General features: G+C 38.8%; 1 protein-coding gene across 1 annotated transcript in view; it reads right to left on the reverse strand.

Moving 5' to 3' along the window:
* Positions 1-21,208, reverse strand: part of TTC3 (tetratricopeptide repeat domain 3) — a 78,294-nt gene that overhangs the window by 1,915 nt on the left and 55,171 nt on the right. The window contains exons 23-45 of the mRNA XM_066545561.1: positions 20,962-21,084; positions 20,723-20,824; positions 20,279-20,371; positions 19,829-19,893; positions 19,099-19,235; positions 16,693-17,004; positions 15,313-15,576; positions 15,053-15,099; positions 13,801-13,857; positions 12,697-12,773; positions 12,438-12,587; positions 11,446-12,274; positions 10,159-10,224; positions 9,012-9,161; positions 7,883-8,022; positions 7,127-7,195; positions 6,745-6,841; positions 5,841-5,941; positions 3,448-3,541; positions 2,811-2,909; positions 902-1,314; positions 354-465; positions 54-266 (exon numbers count right to left, since the gene is read on the reverse strand). Of these exons, the coding sequence (XP_066401658.1) occupies positions 54-266; positions 354-465; positions 902-1,314; positions 2,811-2,909; positions 3,448-3,541; positions 5,841-5,941; positions 6,745-6,841; positions 7,127-7,195; positions 7,883-8,022; positions 9,012-9,161; positions 10,159-10,224; positions 11,446-12,274; positions 12,438-12,587; positions 12,697-12,773; positions 13,801-13,857; positions 15,053-15,099; positions 15,313-15,576; positions 16,693-17,004; positions 19,099-19,235; positions 19,829-19,893; positions 20,279-20,371; positions 20,723-20,824; positions 20,962-21,084 (3,810 nt within the window). The remainder of the gene's footprint in view (positions 1-53; positions 267-353; positions 466-901; positions 1,315-2,810; positions 2,910-3,447; positions 3,542-5,840; positions 5,942-6,744; positions 6,842-7,126; positions 7,196-7,882; positions 8,023-9,011; positions 9,162-10,158; positions 10,225-11,445; positions 12,275-12,437; positions 12,588-12,696; positions 12,774-13,800; positions 13,858-15,052; positions 15,100-15,312; positions 15,577-16,692; positions 17,005-19,098; positions 19,236-19,828; positions 19,894-20,278; positions 20,372-20,722; positions 20,825-20,961; positions 21,085-21,208) is intronic.

Raw genomic sequence — 21,208 nt, forward strand, 5'->3', positions numbered from 1 at the left:
TTGTGTCTTGTACAAAGCACATGGAAACAACTGCACTGAAACAGCAAACTTACAGCACTGTCCTGCTTCCTCCATCTGGCTTTAGGTGCAGCTCCAGCCTTGCCCCAGGGCTGCAGGTTTGGCTGGGAGGGGTTTTTACTGCTGGAGGCGTTAGGGGCGGGCGCTGCCCGGGGGGAGCCGGGGCCGATTCCATCCACGGGCGCTTCCCTGGCCCGTGCTGGGGGAGCAGGGCCTGGGGAATGCAGGGCTCTGCCTGCTGCAGGGGCCTGCACAGAGCAGAAAGGAGCTGTGTTCCTGGGGCTGCGCTGCTCCAGCTGCCACGGCAGGAGCAGGAGCAGCTGCAGCCCCAGTACCTTGAGCTGCTGGTCCAGGATCAGCTCCGTGGCCCTGCTGAGGATTTCATCGGGGCTCAGGCTGCTCCCGTTCCTCCTCTGCAACTCCCTGATGGAGCCCATGAGCTCTGAGCTGCAGGGACAGGAGAGGCAGGGTCAGGGTGGCCCTGGAGAGCACTGCAGGATCAAAGCAGCTTCCCCAAGGATCTGCTCCCAGTGACCCTCGGTATCCAGGATGAAACCCCGAACCACCACCACAATTATGGAATGGGAAAGACCTGAAAGCTCATCCCATCCCACCCCTGCCATGGCAGGGACACCTCCCAGTGTCCAGCCTGGCCTTGGGCACTGCCAGGGATCCAGGGCTGGAATTCCATGCCAGCCCTGCCCACCCTGCCAGGGAACAATTCCCAATTGCCAAGGTCCCCTCCAGCCCTGCCCTCTGGCAGTTTAAACCATCCCCCTTGTCCTGTCACTCCATCCCTTGTCAGCAGAACAAAATCAATTCTTGCTGCCCTTCATCCCTGGCTGTTGAGCCCCTGTTTCCCAGCACTCCTCCCATCCAGTACCTGCTGCAGTTTGGGAAGATACTCTGGAGCTGGGCTAAAATATTTTCAATTCTTTTTGGAAGCTTTTTGTTGGTTGGAATTCTAGAAGGCCTCGGCTGCAGAGCTGAGGGATCCTGGTGGGTCTGGTTGGGCTGGACATGCTGGGAGTTACTTCCAGAAGTGCCTGATGGGCAGGAGGGTGAGGTTTGAGTGGAATGTGATCCCTCTGGAGCTTTGGGCTGTGCTTTCCCAGGTGCAGGAGAAGCCTCAGAGGTGGCAGGGGCTGCCTTGGCTCCGGTCTGTGCTTGCAGAGGAGGCTGGGCTGGAGCTTTTCCGTCAGAGCTGGAAAATGCAGGGAGGGCACAGGGAAGTGCAGGTGCTGAGGAATAGGTGACAATGGCAGGGTCACACACTGGAGGTCTGCCTGGCATTGTCTAGGAAACAAACACATTTCACAGGAAACAGTGATTAAAACAGATTCAGCATTTGCAGTGGGAATTGGGGCAGGTTTGCTCGTGCCCAGGACCTCAAAGGTGACACCAGCTTATCTCAAAAACTCCCTGGCATCAGGGCAGTTGTTTGATCTCATGGCTATTGCTCTTCTAAAGGGTCAATCTGGTCTTACTGCAGAAAAAATAAATTCCAAATGCAGAACAAGAGGCACAAAAGTTGCTCTTTCCCAGAAAATTGGTGGTGATTAAGTTGTCTTCATATTCTGTGTCAATAAATAGAAAGGACAGACCTAAAACATAAGTGGGGAATCATGCAGGAGAGCAGGAGTGGAACTTGCAGAAGCCCAGAAAAAGTGAAATAACCATCTCAAAGATTAGACCAGAGCCTGGAATCTAAATTACACCCAGACCAAAAAAAAAGAAAAAAAAAAAGAAAAAGAAAAAGCAAACAAACAACAAATCACAAACCAAGATTTTCCACAGAGAGAAAAAAAAACAACTTAAAAAGGAGCAATTAGAGGGGTGACAAGAAACTGCTTTGGCTTGAAGGAAGCTGGAGGAGGAGCTGTTGGGCCATGAGAAATGTGGATGTTCCATCTGTGGATGGAATTTCTGGGGCTGTGCTCATTCCAGGTGCATTCCCAGAAATGGCTCAGCTCCTGCTGCCACACCTGGCTGGGAGCTGAGCTTGGTGTCTGCAATCAGTGGCACAAGAGCTGCAGGAATTCCTTTGGGAAAGCTTCCCATGGAAAGGGAGCTCAGGCCTTGGCAGGGGCTGCCCAGGGAGCTTTGCAGTGCCCAGCCCTGCAGGTGTCCCCTGCAGGTGGCACTGAGTGCTCTGGGCTGGGGACAAGGTGCCCATGGGGCACAGCTGGCACTGCATGGGCTGGCAGGGCTGGGCCAGCCCCGGGGATTTGGGGATTCTGCACAATGGGGCTCATCCCAAGGATTTTGGGGCTGTTCAACCTGGAGAGGGCTCCAGAGAGCCCCTTCAGTGCCTAAAGAGGCTCCAGGAGAGCTGGGGACATACTGGGGACAAGGGATGGAGGGACAGCACCCAGGGAATGGCTGCCAGTGCCAGAGGGCAGGGCTGGGTGGGATCTTGGCAATGAGGAATTGTTCCCTGGCAGGGTGGGCAGGGCTGGGGTGGAATTCCATCCCTGGATCCCTGGCAGGGCCCAAGGCCAGTGGGAGGTGTCAGGGCTGGCACTGGATGTTTGAAGGTCCCCTCCAAGGCAGACCATGCTGGAATTGCAGGATTCTGGAGCTGCAGGAAGCCTCCAATGAACAGAGCCATCAGGGAGCCCCTTCCAGCTTTGGGCAGCTGGAGCCTCTCCAGGAAGGTGCTGGGAATTTGCTGCTCCCTGAGCTCCCCAGCTCCATCTCCTGCTCCTCTGGAGGCTGCAGGGCCAGCGTGGAGTGTCCCAGTCCAGCCCCCAGAGCCCTCCCGCAGCAGGGCAGTGCCGGGGGACACTCACAGCAGAGCCCTGGGGCCAAGGCAAATCCACGACTTCCACTCTGCTGAGGCAGCCGCGCGCCCCTCGCTTCACCTGCTCAATCTTCTCTTCATACTCAGCCTGCAGAAGGAACAACAACCATCAGCCTCCACTGAGCTCCCTCCTCATCTAAAAGCACATTCTACACTCAGCTTCTCCCTGGATATTTTATTTTTATTTTTGTTTTTAAGAAGTTCCACAGATTTTGAAAAATAATACACTTTTTAATGTGGTGTAGTGGTTTGGAATAGGAGGAAATCTAGGGAAGTGATGGAAAAATCTTAAATTGAAATGAAATTAAAATGAAATTAAAAATTTTTTAATAAAATTAAATAAAATATTAAAATTTGTAAAATCTCAGATTAACAAACCAAAACCACTACATTTGGAGACCCAATTTTGCAGCAAGTGTACAAAGGGCAGATTGTGCCTTTAAAAAAATTAATATATCCACTAGAAATTATCATCCTGACTCCAAACTGCATCTTTCTTTTGTAATTGAAAAAATTCCCCTCAGCACGTGGAGGACCAGCTGCTGGCGTGTTAAAAACCAAAGGCATTGAATGCTTTCATTTCCCAAGTGCAACTGAGAAGCCGGTGGACAGAAATGAAGTTTTACCTCGACTTTTTCCAATTGTTTCTTGACATCTGAAATAAATATTTCCCAGGAATCAATCTGGGACTTCAACACAGGAGGTGCAGAAGCTGAGCTGCTGGAATATTGAGGATTCACAGTTAAAAATAATGGGAATGTTGGAGTGCAAGACCAGTTCCTCCCTCAACAATTAATCCCAGTTCAAGTGTCCAAGGGATTTCAGGTTAAAATCAGTTACACTGCAGCCCTTTTCCAGGGGTGCTGGGCAGGAATTACTGGAATTATCATTATTATCATTATTATTATTATTATTATTATTATTATTATTATTATTATTACCCAGATAATCTGATTTTCCCAGCTCAGAAAGACACGAGGATAAGGATGAGACTCAATTTTCAGCTGAATTTTGTTTGGGGCATTATTTACCCCCAGCTCTGTGCACTTATTATTATTATTAGTAGTAGTAGTAGTAGTATATTTCATATAAGTACTATATATCCACTACAACTACATAAAATAAAAACTACAGTTGATGTAATGATAGAATATAAAATAAATATTATATAGTAACTAATTAACAATTAATCCCAGTTCAAGTGTTCAAGGGATTTCAGGTTAAAATCAGTTACACTGCAGCCCTTTTCCAGGGATACTGGGTAGGAATTACTGATATTATTGATATTATTGATATTATTGATATTATTATTATTATTATTATTATTATTATTATTATTATTATTATTATTATTATTATTATTATTATTATTATTATTATTATTATTATTATTATTATTATTATTATTACCCAGATAATCTGATTTTCGCAGCTCAGAAAGACACAAGACAAGGATGAGACTCAATTTGCAGCTGAATTTTGTTGGGGCAATATTATTTACCCCCAGCTCTGTGCACTCTTATACTCCTACTGCTATTATTAATATTATTGTTCTATTTCATATAAATGCTATATATTCAATATAACTACAGAAAATAAAAGCTATAGTTGATATAATTATAGAATATAAAATTAATATTATGTAAATTAATAAATAGTAAATAATTAACAATTAATCCCAGTTCAAGTTTTCAAGTATAGTAAATACTATATAGTAAATAATAAATATATAAATATAGATTAAAAATAAATCTATAAATATATATAGTAACTAATTAAGAGTTAATCCCAGTTCAAGTTTTCAAGGGATTTCAGGTTAAAATCAGTTACACTGCAGCGCTTTTCCAGGGATATTGGCAGGAATTAAAGAAATTATTGATATTATTGATATTATCGATATTATTATTATTAGTAGTAGTAGTAGTAGTAGTAGTAGCAGTATTATATTTCATATAAGTACTATATATCCACTACAACTACATAAAATAAAAACTACAGTTGATGTAATGATAGAATATAAAATAAATATTATATAGTAACTAATTAACAATTAATCCCAGTTCAAGTGTTCAAGGGATTTCAGGTTAAAATCAGTTACACTGCAGCCCTTTTCCAGGAATACTGGGTAGGAATTACTGATATTATCGATATTATTATTATTATTATTATTATTATTATTATTATTATTATTATTATTATTATTATTATTATTATTATTATTACCCAGATAATCTGATTTTCGCAGCTCAGAAAGACACAAGACAAGGATGAGACTCAATTTGCAGCTGAATTTTGTTGGGGCAATATTATTTACCCCCAGCTCTGTGCACTCTTATACTCCTACTGCTATTATTAATATTGTTCTCTTTCATAGAAATGCTGTATATTCAATATAACTACAGAAAATAAAAGCTAAAGTTGATATAATTATAGAATATAAAATTAATATAATGTAAATTAATAAATAGTAAATAATTAACAATTAATCCCAGTTCAAGTTTTCAAGTATAGTAAATAATAAATATATAAATATAGATTAAAAATAAATCTATAAATATATATAGTAACTAATTAAGAGTTAATCCCAGTTCAAGTGTTCAAGGGATTTTAGGTTAAAATCACTGCAGCCCTTTTCCAGGGATACTGGGCAGGAATTACTGATATTATCGATATTATTATTATTATTATTATTATTATTATTATTATTATTATTATTATTATTATTATTATTATTATTATTATTATTATTACCCAGATAATCTGATTTTCCCAGCTCAGAAAGACACAAGGTCAAGGACGAGACTCAATTTGCAGCTGAATTTTGTTGGGGCAATATTATTTACCCCCAGCTCTGTGCACTCTTATACCCCTACTGCTATTATTAATGTTGTTCTCTTTCATAGAAATGCTGTATATTCAATATAACTACAGGGAGCAGGAAGCTCAGCTGGTGCAATTGCAGAAAATGCAAGGAAGGTGGTGCAGCGCATCGTTCTCAAGCAGGAGCAGCTCCCAGTACCTGCCCAGCGTCCTCAGCACCCTGAGGTTTCCCTCTGCCTTGGCAAGGGCCCCTCTGAGCTTCCAGCTCTCCGTCTCCTTCCAGCTCTGCAGCACTGACACCTGGGACAAGAAAGAAGAAAAATAAACAAAACAAACAAGCCAAACAAACCCAAACAAACAAACAAACAAAAAAGCCAAAAACCCCCCCCAAAAAAACCCCACAAAAAACCAAACCAAAAAAAACCCAAAAAAAAAAACAAACCAAAAAACAAAAAAAACCCCCCAAAAACAAAAAAAAACCCCAAAAAACAAAACAGAAAAAACCCAAAAAATCAAACAGAAAACAAAACAAAAAGCAAAAAAAAAACAAAACAAAAAAAAACACCCCAAGAACAAAACAGAAAAAACCCCCCAAACTCCCCAAAAACAAAAAAAACCCCAAAAAACAAAACAGAAAAAACCCAAAAAATCAAACAGAAATCAAAACAAAAAACAAAACAAAAAAAACAAAACCAAAAAAAACCCCAAAGAACAAAACAGAAAAAACCCCCCAACCTCCCCAAAAACAAACAAACAAAAAACCCCAAAAAACCAAAACAAAAACAACAAACAAACAAACAAAAAAACCACAAAAAAAAAACACAAAACCCCCCAAAAAACCCCCACCAAGACCAAGTTAAAAAAAACCAACCAAGAAAAAAGGGATAAAGCCTTAAACCAGGTTTTAATAAGAATTTAAACGAGTTTGAGGACACAAAGTGCACACACACTTCCTGCACTGAGGAGTTTTCAAGTGGAATTTCCACCCCTGGCATTTCCAATATTTAATCCAAACCTTTGATATCATTTCCCCACCTGCAATCAGCACAACCCCAGCTGTAAATAAAAGGGTTTTTTAAGGATATTTTTGGGGTTTTTGGTACCTCTGCTTTAACAGCTCTTTTCTCACACTCCTGGCTGTCATCTTGACTTTTTTTTATCAGCTCTTCCAATTTGCCTTTCTCACTGGCAAATTTATTACTGTGGAAGGAAAAGAAATGAAATGTTTGAGTAACACTCACAGCAAAGCAGTATTTAAAATTTATGCTATTTTAGGGGTTTTTTTTTATAGCTACTCAGTGTCATGTAATCAAGGGAAATGTATGAGAGAATGATTTTATTTATTCTAAATATTAATATTTACTCCTGGCAAGTAAAAGCAAACTAAGAGTAAGAAATTTGGGGTAAAGTGCTGATTTCCCCCTAAGCCTTTCCCAAAGTGAGGCAGAAAAATGGAAATATTGCTGGAAGGGACACGAGTTTTACCTGGTCTCCAGAAATGTATTTAAACTTGCATTATATTGCTTTTCCTTCTCATCAATGGCCTTCAAATACCTACAGGAATGAAACATTGACTGAGTTTATTGTGGAAAAGTTTATTGGCAAATTTGGGACCTGCTCCTCTATAACAATCTGTAGGGTTTAGATCCTGTTCAATCCCTGAGGAATTATGGAATTCCCAGCCCTGGCAGTGCCCCTGGGACAGTGGGAGGAGTGGAAATAAATGGTTTTTAAGGTCCTTCCCAAGCCAAACTATTCTAAATACATTTAAATGGATTTAAATGGATTCTATTCTAAATACATTTCAATTTATTGCTAATAAAGCAGTGATTAGGATAAAACCAGGCTGATGATTTTGCAGGAGAGGTTTGGCCCAAACTATTTAAAGAAAAAATGTTAAAGTAAGATAAAACAAAGATAAAACTATTAAAGATAAAACAAAGGCATTCAAGGACCAAAGTCAGGGCTCTATAAACTGAGAGAGGACATACAGCAGGAATTGTCAAATCTGATGAGGAGAATTGCTGCTGAATCAGGTTCATCAGTTATCCAAAAGCTGATTTAGATTTTACCTGCAATTTCCCAAAAATTCCCAGTAAGGAAGTGGCCATGTCCACATTCCAGCCTAACACTGGCAGGAAATGCCTGGCTGGTTTCACAGCCAAGGACCCAATTTCCTTGGAAAGTTCTGAGCCTCTCAGGCTGCCAGAAAGAGGGGGGTGAATCTGTTCACAGCCCTACCTCTCATTGCTGTCCGAGTGCTTTTTAACTGTGCCCCTCAGCGCTTTCAAATTCTCGCGGTTTTCCTTCTTCTCCTGCTGCCATTTCTTCATTTGTGCTTCTGAGTCCTGGTGGAACCAATGCAGCTCATTCTGGGACACCTGAAGGCAGAAAGGAAAACTCCAGCTCTGGAAATTGTGGCTCATTCAGATAAAACTTGGAGCAGACTGAGGATATTTGCCTCTTACTTAAAATACTCCAATAGGAACTCAACCCAAAGCAACAGTAACTCTTGATATTGCATTACCAATAAATATAAATAAACAAGATACATATAAAAAATACCTTTTAAGGGTTTTAAGCCAATACTTACTATCCTTTAGAGAAAAAATATCAATAATAAACAACACATCTGAGTAAAACAGCTTCATATTACAAGTATAGAAAAGACAAAAACAAACATCACTCTGATTTCTCACACGTTTTAACCAAACAATTCAAATTTACTAACACCCATAAGTACTCTCCCAAGAATTAGAAGAACTACCTTATATCTATACAAAATACCTTAGATACCTTATATCTATACAAAATAAACTCCTAATTACTGTTCCAAATCCTAAATCAGGGATCAGGGATATTAATTTTTATCTACAATAAATTAATAATTGATAATACATTAATAATTGCTGAATCATTAGCAATAATTGATATATTGAATAAATTGATAATTGCTGTTAAAAATCCCAAATCAGGGATCAGTCAGGGAATGCTGGAATGGCTGGGGTGAGGAGGACAAAAACATGTCAATTATAGATATAAACATACCAACAATAGATATAAAGATATCAACAATAAACAATATAACACACCTCAGTAAAACAGTTCATAGTGCAAGTACACTAGACACAAGAACAAACATCACTCTGATTTCTCACCCATTTTAACCAAGCAATTCAAATTGACTAACACCCATAAGTACTCTTCCCCCAAAAAACTAGAAGAACTACATTTTATCTACAAAATAAATTGATAATTGCTGTTAAAAAGCCCAAATCAGGGAATGCTGGAATGGCTGGGAAGGGGAGGACACTTGGACACTGCAGGGACCCCAGGGATTCCACAGCCCTGACCATGGGCAAAGCTTTACCTCGGTCTCTTCAATACTTTTTTTCAGGAGCTCTTCCAGAGCAGCAATTTCCTCCAAGCTCCTGCTCTGTGACTGCTTGAACTTCTCCTGTGCCTCTCTGAGCTGTTCCTGCAGCACCTGGTGCTCCTTCTCCACACGCAGAATATCGCCCTGCAAACGAAGTGGGCACAAAAACCGCTCTGGCTGCTGCCTGCTCCCCGTCCAAAGGGGACTCTTTCTCACTTTGATCTCCTGCCACAGGCACAAACCTGCCCTGAACACCCTCTGAACTGTCCCTGTGCCCAAATGGAACATGGAAATCCAGGTTTTGAGAGGGGAAACACCTCAAACATTCGGCATCTGCACAGCTCGGAATGAAACTGTCACTGTCACATTTTCCTCCCAGGATTTCTTCGCCTGGGACGCTGAGAAGCCTCAGAGAGAAATTAAAACAAGAATTATCTGATTGCTTCTCTCTGTTTGGCTGTTTTGGAACGTGGTCTGGAGATTGTTTGATTGGTTTAATGTGAATTGGTTTTAATTAATGACCAATCCCCATCAGCTGTGCTGGACTCTGAGGAGGCAGTCAGGAGTTTTTCATTCTCATTCTTGTTAAGCCTTCTGATGTATCCTTTTTCTTTAGTACAGTTTTAGTACAATAATACAATAATATAATATAATAAAATATATAATAAAATAATATAAATAATATAATATAAATAATATAATATAAATAATATAATATAAATAATATAAATAATATAATATATAATATAAATAAAATAATATAAGTAATATAATATATGATATAATGTATGATATAATGTATGATGTAATGTAATGTAATATAATAATATATATCAGCCTTCTGAGAACGTGGAGTCAGATTCTCAATTCCTCCTTGGTCCTGGGGACTCCTCACAAACTCAACATAAAACAATCAGAACAAATATCAAATAATCAGAGCAAAGCTCAAAAACCATTTCCTTGTGAGGCTGGGTGATGTTTCCAAGAACATCACAGAACACAAAAACAGCCAAACAACCCAAAATACAAAATATCTGTTAAAACCTGTTTTTTTGGAAGAACTTTCATTTGACTATTCAGTTTTTGAGCATTCCTTTAACCTTCCTCATGAGAAATGTACACCAGGCTGTAGGGGACTTACTTGTTGATTTTCAAATGGGTGGAAAGGCAAAGTATTGGTTTCCCTATTAGCAACTTCCTGATTTACCTAGAACACAAAAAAAAAAAAAAAAAAATTAGAATTTGATTAAAAATCTTCTTGGTTCATAGATGAGCTGCTCTGGTTTGGAGCTTTTGTACCTCGTCCTTACAAATCCAACTCTAATCCAGGCCCATAAATGTTGTAGGAAAGCACTGGGGAGGTGTTTCTGAAAGGGATTTATTGTTTCTTTCTTTGGTTTCATTGACCACAGGCAATTCCAGGGAGTTCTGTGAGTCTTTAAACAAAGCCATGCTCTAAGAGTCTGAAAAGTGAAGTTTTGCAGGAAGTGTCTCGCCCTCCTAGAGAGTGAGAAGGACCCCCTGAGCCTCCTCTTCTCCACAAATCCAAATGCTCAAATGTGGAAGTGAAAATAAATCCCTGAACTCATCACAAAAGGAAAAAAATAACAACACAGAATGACTTTGCTTCATCTCTAAAGTGAAGGTGAAACTTTTGTGCAGCAGCTCCCTGTGTGACACCCAGGGGAAAAAAAGAGCTGCAAAAACTTCAGGAACAACGAAATTCAGTGAGCAGCTCTGAAGAATTACAAATGAAAAGTGAGTGACCACAGAAACTGAAAGCTCTCAGGAATCATGGAATGGTTTGGGTGGGAAGGGACTAAGGCTCAGCCAGTGCCACCCCTGCCACGTGGAAAGGTTTAATTTCAGTTCATTCACTGGGCCTGGAATCTGTTAGTCTGGGATGAAAACACAACAATGGGAGAGCTCTGCACCAGGGATACAACAGGGATTTTTAGTAGGAATCTCCTAGGGAGAGAAAAGATGCAAACTTAATTATGCATGGAAGGGACCCTAAAATCATCCATGGCAGGGACCCCTCCCACTGTCCCAGGCTGCTCCAATGTCCCCAGTGTCCAGCCTGGCCTTGGGCACTGCCAGGGATCCAGGGCTGGAATTCCATCCCAGCCCTGCCCACCCTGCCAGGGAGGAAATTGTTCCTAATATCTGATCTAAACCTGTAATTTTTCAGTCTGAAGCCATTCCCTGGGTGCTGTCCCTGCATGCCCTGGAAATTGTCTCTCTCCAGCTTTCCTGGGGCTCCTGCAGGCCCTGCAAGGCCACCCTGAGCTCAGCCCAAAGCTTCTCCTGTGCAGGTGAACAATCCCAGCTGTGCCAGCCTTTCCTCCCAGCAGAGCTGCTCCATCCCTCTGCCCATCCTATCCAATGTAGGCTGTAAAACCTCCCCAGCATTTTCCCCACTCCTTACCTGAACAGCCACCATCTTTGTGTGAGGATTGCTCTTCACCCTGGCTTTATTTTCCTTTCCTTTTTCCTTTTTAACACATTTATCACCCTCAGCTTCATCTGAACCATTTGGAAAAGCAGAATCCTTTCTATCCAAGTTCTCCAAGCAGCCCCAAGGGCCTTTGTGCTCCTGGATTTCAGGTGGCACAAAAGCCCCAGGGCTGCATTTCCCAGCTGGAATTGCTGAGTGCAGATTTTCCTGAGGAGCTGCAGGATCAGCATAAATAAACCCAGCCGGTGCCAGGGGCACTATTCCATACTGATAACCCCAGGAGCTCTGAGGTAAAAACACAGCGGGGCCTGCAGGCTCGAATCCCTTCAGTAAAACACCTGAGAATGGAATCTGGTTTTCCATGGAATCAATATTTGCATTTTCCAGAGGATTGCCAGCAGGGAAGGAGTAGGGGAAATATTGTTGGGTGTGATACTCTGGTAAATCAGGAGCTGCTGCCAAAGGGGCGTCCACGGGGTACGAGAGAGGCTTGAACTCCTGGGCATAGGGATTCAAGGGCAGCTTGCTGTGGGAAGGGTTCCCCTGCAATTCCCCAGGTGGATTTTCGGGTTTATTCTCATTTCTGCTTGGATTTCCTTCAAAAAGGACCGAGTGCTTCCTCAGGCCAATCAGATTATCCACCACGATGAACCGAAGGGATTTCAGCAGGAAGGGCTCCAGGCCGCCCTCATCCTCCACCACCTTCCGAGTCTCCTCCGGGAAATTTTCATATTCCCCAACCAGTAATTTATTATTAATTTCCAGAGGGCCATGTTCTTCCAAGATTTGAGAGAAATAACTTTAAAAAACAAACAGAATTATTATAATTAATTCAAGTTTTTCATCCATTCCTTCACAGACACGCCACACCCACCAAGATTCCAATTAATCCAAAAAATTATTAAAATTACAAAGTAAAATTCAACCCCCTGAAGCTCCCAAATACAGAAATTTATACTCACTCATATAAATTCTCAGAGATTGGATCTGGATTATTATTCATTTGATAATTGTTACTATTTGCAATATTATAGTTGGCTTCGAATTCCTCCAGTTGCTCCTGGAGATATTCTGGGATTACAAAGGGATTTTCATTTGGAAAATCTCTGTACCTTAAAAATCAGAAAAAATAAAATCAAGTTAAGCCAGCCTTGGTATTTTTAAGGGATTCTTCTGCAGCAGTTTGGAGTTTGGGCAATAAAAGCAGAATCAAATACTCACAAATTATTTTCTTCTATAAATATCTTCTCTTCTTCTCGTGGTGCTGTACTAACTCCACTGGATAATACTAAAATAGACTAATTAAAAACAGATTTCTTTTAGTTTTTACCTCACAAAAGCTCATGTAACATAATCCACTGCAAAGACCAGGACTAACTTATTTACACTGAATTTTGTTCTTTAAATTCATCGTGTTCGTTATGAACTGCAAAATTTCCAGGTAAAATTATCAGTGCTAAGACACAGCTTAATTAATTCTTAATTTAAAGATATTAATTCATTCTTCAGAATGTACTTGGGAAAAAGAAACTGGGATATTCAGCCCCAAATCCCTCCTTTTTTACCAATTTCATCAAAATTTAATTAAACTTTCTTTTAGATTTGAGGCTGTAACAAATTTACCACAAGCAGGAGCTATCCCTAATTCCACATGTGACTCTGGTTATTATTATTATATCTGTCTACACCATTACACACATTTTAGTTGTCTTTATTTTTATTATCAAATAATTTAAAAATTCACAAATAAATGCACCCTAGTCATAAAAATAAATCCTGAGGAAAAAATCTGAAGTTTACTAAAAATGACAAAAAGGTGAGGGCATGAGGTTTTCAATAAAGCAAAATCCTCCAAAAGGCAGCAGAAAATTCAGGCAGAATAATATTCCAATAAAATCTATAAAATAATGAATAATTAATAACATTTCTGAGCATGAAATGGAGTTTCTGAACCGAATTCCCATCTTTCCACATAGAAAATTAAAATCACAGCAATAATTCAGATTGAAGCCAGTGGAAGGTGACTCCAGGCAGAGCCAAAGTCAGTCATAAACAAATTTTAAAATAGCTTTTATACTGATAAATGTTACAAAAAATGTATCCTTTACATCTTAACAGCTTAATTTCACTTCAGGAAAAGCTACTTGAGTAAGGAGTCTCCTCAAGATATTTACAGAAAATTTTTACAGATATTTACAGAAACAGCTCCCATCCACCCACATGGCAGAAATTCTAAGAGAATCTCAATTTTCAGGGGGGTTTTTAGCAGTAAATCAACGGCCCCTGCTTGGTAAAAGCTGCTTTAGCACTCCCAAAGTTACTGACCTTTGAATCTTTCAAATTCTTCTTCCTGTTTTTGTTTTTAACTTTGATTTCATTATTCTGAAACAGAAAAGAAAACGAAGGCACAGGATTGGCAAATGTTGCTTCAGTTTTCCAAGAAAGACAAAGATGAAGGAACTGAAATTTGAATTATTCTCTAAAAGGATTGAGATTACACAAGAACAGAATAATTACAGGTTATTTTAACACTGAAGTCAAAGCAGTTTTTCATTCTTGGATTTCCCAATTCATGAAATGAAAAAGCAAAAAAAAAAAAAAAAAATCTGCATTTTATTTATGTGTACATTTAAAAATATGGATTTTATTTATGTGTACATTAAAAATTCTGCATGTAATTAATGTGTAGACTTTTAAAAATCACCATTTCATTAACATGTACATTAAAATTCTGCATGTAATAATTGTGTAGATTTTTAAAAAAGCTGCATTTCCTTAGGATGTACATTAAAAAATCTGCATTTTATTAACAAGTACATTTAAAATTCTGCATGTAATTAATGTGTAGAGTTTTAAAAAATCTGCATTTCCTTAAGATGTACATTAAAAATTCTGCATTTCATTAACATGCACATTTGAAGTTCTTCATTTTATTAGTGTACACTTTAAAATTCTGCATTTTGTTAATGTTCACATGTAAAATTCTGCATTTTATTAATGTGTAAATTTAAAAATCTGCATTTTATTAATGCAGAATTTTTATTATTATTTTAAACTGCATTTATTAATGTTCACATTAAAAATTCTGAGTTTTATTAATGTGTGCATTAAAAACTGCATTTAATTAATGTGTACATTTAAAATTCTTCATTTTATTAAAGTGCAAATTAAAAATTCTGCATTTTATTAATGTGCACATTTAAAAATCTGCATTTTCTTGATATGTACATTCATTAACTCTAAAGCTTTATCCTGAATCAAAAGTAAATCTTGGATTTGTAAAGGTAAATTTAACTGCAGACAAGAACTTCAGTGAGGTTGCCTCAAACACAGAATTAACTGAAATCCAAATTCTATTTCTGCCCATCAGGATGGATTTTAATGATGACACCAATCAAAAAGAGATTCAGAATGAGGCACACTTGGAAAATTATTATTAAATAATTCAAATATCAAATCATTTAAGAAAAGGGAGCTAAAGCAAGAGATGAAATCTCCAATTAGTCTGAAGGACCAGGCTGCAAAATATTTCCTTTTCTTTGTGAGCTGAGGCTAAACAGAAATAAAATTCACTTACTGATAAATTCTCATTTCCCTGCTTCTTTAATATAATGGTTGGATCATCTGTGGAAAGGATAAAATTCATGGTGATTGATGGAAATAACAGTATTTTAATTAATTTACAGTTTAACTGTGAATTCACAGGAATTATTGCTCTGTTCCTTCACCCAACACCACCAAAGCAGCTCCAAACCTGCAGCTGCACAACTTTAACGCTAAAAATTCGCAATAAAAATCAATTTTTACAGGAAATGTTTGCTCCCTTTGGCTACTCACCCATTTTATCAAAGAATTCATCTAAAGCTTGGTGGAGCTCTGGGAAATGTTCTCTGTTTTCTTCTAAAAGCCATATAAAACAACGGGATTTCTCTAGGGGAGGGGTGAGAAAATAATCACTAATTTCTTGCTTTTCACCATCAGCTGCCACGTTACCAAATTTACTGCCATATCTCTGGTTCCACAGGGGGGTTAATAGAGAAAGGTCAAGCTCTTGCAGAACTTGGCCATATTGAAGGAGAAAGTTTTTTGTAGCTGTCAGACCTGAAAAAGACGAAAAAAAGTCCCAATGTTTCATTCCAGCTTTAAATTTTCAATGCTTAAAATGGGATATTCCTCTTCAAAGGGCAAGAGTTTGGTCTAGAAATTCAATGTACAGGTGGTGTGAGAGCTTTTGTGTCCTGGAAATGCAAACAAAAAATGAGCAATGGGGTTGATATAAATTCTAATCTCACCAATTATTGTTTGTATCATAATAACAACAAGATGGAAAGGAAAGGAAAGGAAAGGAAAAGGAAAAGGAAAAGGAAAAGGAAAAGGAAAAGGAAAAGGAAAAGGAAAGGAAAAGAAAAAAGAAAAGAAAAGAAAAGAAAAGAAAAGAAAAGAAAAGAAAAGAAAAGAAAAGAAAAGAAAAGAAAAGAAAAGAATTCTAGGAATTCTTGGAAGGACATGGATGTGGTAAAGCAAAATTAACAACCCCAAAATCCCAGGGTTTTTTTTCCATTATAAACCCAACAGGAAACTGCACAGCACCAACATGAAATTATTTCCAAGTTCCATGGCAAAACCCCACCGTTATTTACTCTCCAAAAGCAGATTATTGCTACAAATACCAGCATTTAAACCCATTCTGGAATTTGAGGACCACTTAAAAATTGCTGAATTTTCTCTGCTGAGCTCCTGGGTCACCCAGGCTGTGTTCCCCTCTGGAGATCAGGGAAAAGACAAAGAGGACAACTTCTACTTTGCTGTTTCAAATAAGGAAAAAGAGAATTTTTTGTCCTGTGCTGCTCTCAGAACCCACCCAGGTGATCGAGGTGCTGCAGCCACTTGTGCACTTTGGGATCCACCTCTCCAGGCTGGAGAATTGTAAACCCAACAGGAAACTGCACAGCACCAACATGAAATTATTTCCAAGTTCCATGGCAAAACCCCACCGTTATTTACTCTCCAAAAGCAGATTATTGCTACAAATACCAGCATTTAAACCCATTCTGGAATTTGAGGACCACATAAAAATTGCTGAATTTTCTCTGCTGAGCTCCTGGGTCACCCAGGCTGTGTTCCCCTCTGGAGATCAGGGACAAGACAAAGAGGAGAAGTTTCACTTGGCAGTTTCAAAGGAGGGAAAAGAGACTTTTCTGTGCTCTCAGAACCCACCCAGGTGATCCAGGTGCTGCAGCCACTTGTGCACTTTGGGATCCACCTCTCCCAGCTGGCTCAGCACGTGCAGGAAGCCCCTGCTCCGCACCCGGCTTTTCTCCTGGACCAAGGAGCTCAGGAGCTGCTCCAGCACCTCCTGGGCAGTGCTAATTTGGGAATAAGAGCTGAAATCCTCCTCTCTGATCACTCCCCAGGCCAGCAATTCCTTTAATAATTTGGCAGTGTCAGGGACAGCAGCTTTGATCTGCTCGGAATTGCGCCGGATGTGCTGCAGGATTTGGTCCCCAGAGTATAAATCATGGCCAGGACCTGGAAAAGTCAAAATATTCCAATGAAAAAAAAGCACAAAACCAGCAAGATTTCATGTCCTTACCACAATTCCAACTTAAAAAAAGCTACTTTAAAAAACTTAAAAACTTGAAAAAGCTCAAAAACCTTTAAAAACCTCAAAAACAACTTAAAAAGCAGGTAATTTGGGTTAGTGGTGTTTCTAATTGTTTTACACTGAGAATTACAGGATTTAAAGAATGATTTCTTTTTTCCATACAACCTGAGCCTTAGGAATTTGATCCAATTTGATTTGATTTAAATTTCTGTCTAAAGAAACAAAGTCCTTGCCCAGATTGAAGGATGAGGTCACAGTGACCTGCAGTGGCTCCAAGGATCACAAGATGAGCCAGAGAAGAGGAGAGAGCAAAGACTTAAAACAAAACCAACAGGAAATAAATGAAGCTATAATAATAAATGATTTTACAAATCCACAGGGAAGCCAAAATCTCCACAATTTTCAGGATATGCCATTGAGCAGGGAACAGGCACCCAGAGAACACCAAGCATGGGATTAAAACAAATACACCCAGAGTATTTGACAGGGAATCCTAGGCAATGATAAATTAATTATATCCCTAATTGGTAATACAGACAAAAAAATAAATTTTCCAACATCCCCCTTTTTCTTTGCCCTGAGAAGCTGCAGGGGAAGTTCCCAGCTCTGGAATGTGGAGCAGCCAACATCCAGCAAGGAAAAGCTGAAGCTTTAAATGCCTACAAAGTCACAGGCTGAAGTATTTTTATTTTCCTCAGTCATCTGGAATGTCCTTTTCGAGATCACTCTGTCTTTATTTGAGATTTTTTTTTTGTCTAACAGGGTCCCCAGGTGCTTTTCCTGAAATCCCTTTCCAATGGGCTCACTCAGAATTGGAGCCTTTCCCCTCTCCAGGCTGATTCTGCAGGAACCAGCCAAGGGAAAATTGAGGTTTCCTACAAGGAGTGAAACCACACAGGAGTGAAACCACACAGCTCTCACTGTGATACTTCATGAAAAACCCCTTCACCAGGATTTTTCTCCTGAGAAGCCTCAGAAAAGAAATGCAAACAATAATTATGTGATTGCTTGGAATGTGGTGTGGAGATCATTCACCAACAGCTGCAGCTTGGATTGGTTCCATGTGAATTGTTTTTAATTAATGCCCAATCCCAGTCCAGCTGTGTCAGGACTGTGGTCAGTCAGGAGTTTTTATTATTCATTCTTGATCAACCTTCTGATGTCTCCTTTCTCTTTCTTTTGTATAGTTTTAGTGTATCATTTTCTTATAATATAATAAATATAATAAATATAATAGATGTAATGTAATAAATATAATAAATGTAATGTAATAAATATAATAAATGTAATGTAATAAATATAATAGATGTAATAGATGTAATAGATATAATATAATAAATGTAATAGATATAATAAATGTAATAAATAGAATATAATAAATGTAATAAGTAGAATATAATAAATGTAATAAATATAATAAAATAAAAATTAAATAAAATATAATAAATGCAATATGATAAATATAATATAATATAATATAATATAATATAATATAATATAATATAATATAATATAATATAATATAATATAATATAATATAATATAATATAATATAATATAATATAATATAATATAATATCAGCCTTCTGAGAACCTGGAGTCAGATTCTCATCTCTCACCTCAAGCTGGCACCCCCAACACCCCAACAATTAATAACCAATAACCACACACAGGAACATCCCCCAGCAATAGAAACAGAAGTGAAATAAAACCTGTCTGAAGTAAAAACACCAATTTTTCACAGGGGTTGATGCTCAGTATTAGGATTTTGCTGGGATTGAGCTGGGGATGCTCAGAATGCTGATCCCAGTGCTTTGTGCTGACTCAGAATCCCAGAATCCCAGGAAAAGTGAGGCTGGAAAAGCCCCCCAGGATCATCAAACCCAGCTTTGATCCCTCCCTGTCCCAGCCCAGAGCTCCTTCCTTGGACACCCCAGGGATGGGGCCCCCAAACCTCCCACTCCCGTTCTCACCCTTCCCGTGGAGAAACCAGCCCCAAAATCCCCATTTTCACCCACCCCTGTGCTGGCTGAACTGGGATTGCTCATTGCCCTCCTGCTTTTCCTCAGCTTTTTTCCTGGCAGAATTCCTGGCCTCTTCTCGCGCTCGTTTTCGCCACTGTTTCTTTTCTTGCTTCATTTTTATCTTCCTAAGACTGCAAAAAGCAATTCAGCAGCCAGCCAAAGGTTAATTGAGGTGCAAATATCACACTGGAAAGTACAAATGGAATAAAAGTGGTCTTCATTTAGGAGCAGAGACCACAAAAATTCATACAAATATTGCTTTCCTCAAGGTGGAACAACTTTTACTCCCATTAAAGATGTTTAAATTAGGATTGGTTTCAATACTCTTATTCTTAATTTATAACTCAGCATTTTCAACCAAATATTATCATTTTATTCCTTTCCTTTTTAAAAATCTGTTTTGTTTGTCCTCTCAGCTTTATTCCTCATTATTTAAAGGTTACTTGACTAAAAAGTTGCCAGCTCAGTTAAGTGAAATATCTGAGCATCAGTAACTACAGCAGCAGCATAAAATACATTTATATTTACACTTTCTAAACATGCACACAAAATAAATTCTGTGGAACAATTTAAGTGCTTTTACCATTGGATTATAATGGATTTTGCCAGATATTTTTGGTTGATCAGGCAAAGGGCAAGGGTAACCCTCCCAAAATATTTGTAAAAAGGCAGGAAAATCCCTCCTGCTTTGCTCTAAAATCGATTCAAAGAGGACAAATCTTACCTTGAACATTTCTGTTTTATACAGGCCCTTGGTGGTTCCTTGAGCTTTGGGATTTTTTGTTCAAACTACCAAAGCAAGGGATAGGACAGGAATTAAATTTGGGTTATGACACAACAAACCCCATAATCATTTCTGCTTCTCTCAGGTCAATATTGCCCTGGGCAGAATTCTCGATTTTCCTGTGTCTCTGGGAGTTACTCCTGAAGGAATTAGGATTATTGAATTCAATATGATTCAAGGATTATTGAATTCCTTGAATTCCATTCCCATCCCTGACAATGTGACCAACACCAAGGCAATTCCTGCTCCACTAAACAGGAAATCCATATTCCTAAATAATCCTCACAATCTCTTAAGGCAGTAATTTTTTTTTTTGCAGTTACATTCTCAATTTCACTTTATCCCCCTTAACATTCCAATTAATTTCATATAAAACATAACCATACTTACTTCACATTTTACCAGCCCAGAAGAACTGAAAATAACTATTTTTGAAATAAGGCCTTTACAATCAGGAGTAAAACACCTTTCCTTAAGGAAATCCTGCAGGAGAAAAGGACACACACAACAAAGGATTTAAACCCACACATGATTTATACCCTTGCACAAATTAATTCCTCAATTTGAGGTAACCAAAGCAATCAAAGGAAACACAATCCCAAACTCTTCCTGGGATGGGCTGAAAAATCAAAAATCATGGAAAATCTGTGCCATCTTTTATTCTTTTATTCCCTCCTCCAACTTCACACCCAAAATTCAACTTCCAGAATAATTTTAGGAGCTCCAGATTTCCCTTCATTTTATCCTGGCTGCTGAATTTGGTGGAATTTCTTGACATATCTCAATGCTATCATCTTAAAAAAATTAAAAATCCCAGTGTGGCAAAGGCCTCACCTTATCATTTTTATCACTGTAGCTTGTTGTTTTCAGCTTTTTCCAGCAGCTGATGTGGAATTCCACTCTGCACTGCTGACAGCAAATAACTCGCATAAAACCCTAAAAATGGCAAAAAATGGAACATTTTTAAATAAAACCACAACAAAAAGCAGTGCTCAGCTTTCCAGACCATATAAAAAAGGGGCAGAAAATACATCAAGTTTTACTTCTCAAACCTTTCTCAACTGAAAATTTACCTTAAAGTCTGGGTCTGTAAAATATATTTGGATTTTGGAGTAGCCATGGCACTGCTGATACCGACAAACAGCATCTGGCTCTGGAGGGAATTTACATTCCTCAATATAATTCCTTAAAGCCATCTGGAAAACACAGAATGATCAGAGGTAAAGTGCACAGAACCAGGAAAAGATTCAACTTCTACTCACAAACTCCTGGGGACTGCAGGGAAACACATCCCTCCAGGCAGAGCAGTGACCAATCCCA

The sequence above is a fragment of the Molothrus aeneus genome, chromosome 2, assembly GCF_037042795.1.
Source record: "Molothrus aeneus isolate 106 chromosome 2, BPBGC_Maene_1.0, whole genome shotgun sequence".
In the NCBI taxonomy this organism is placed as follows: domain Eukaryota; kingdom Metazoa; phylum Chordata; class Aves; order Passeriformes; family Icteridae; genus Molothrus; species Molothrus aeneus.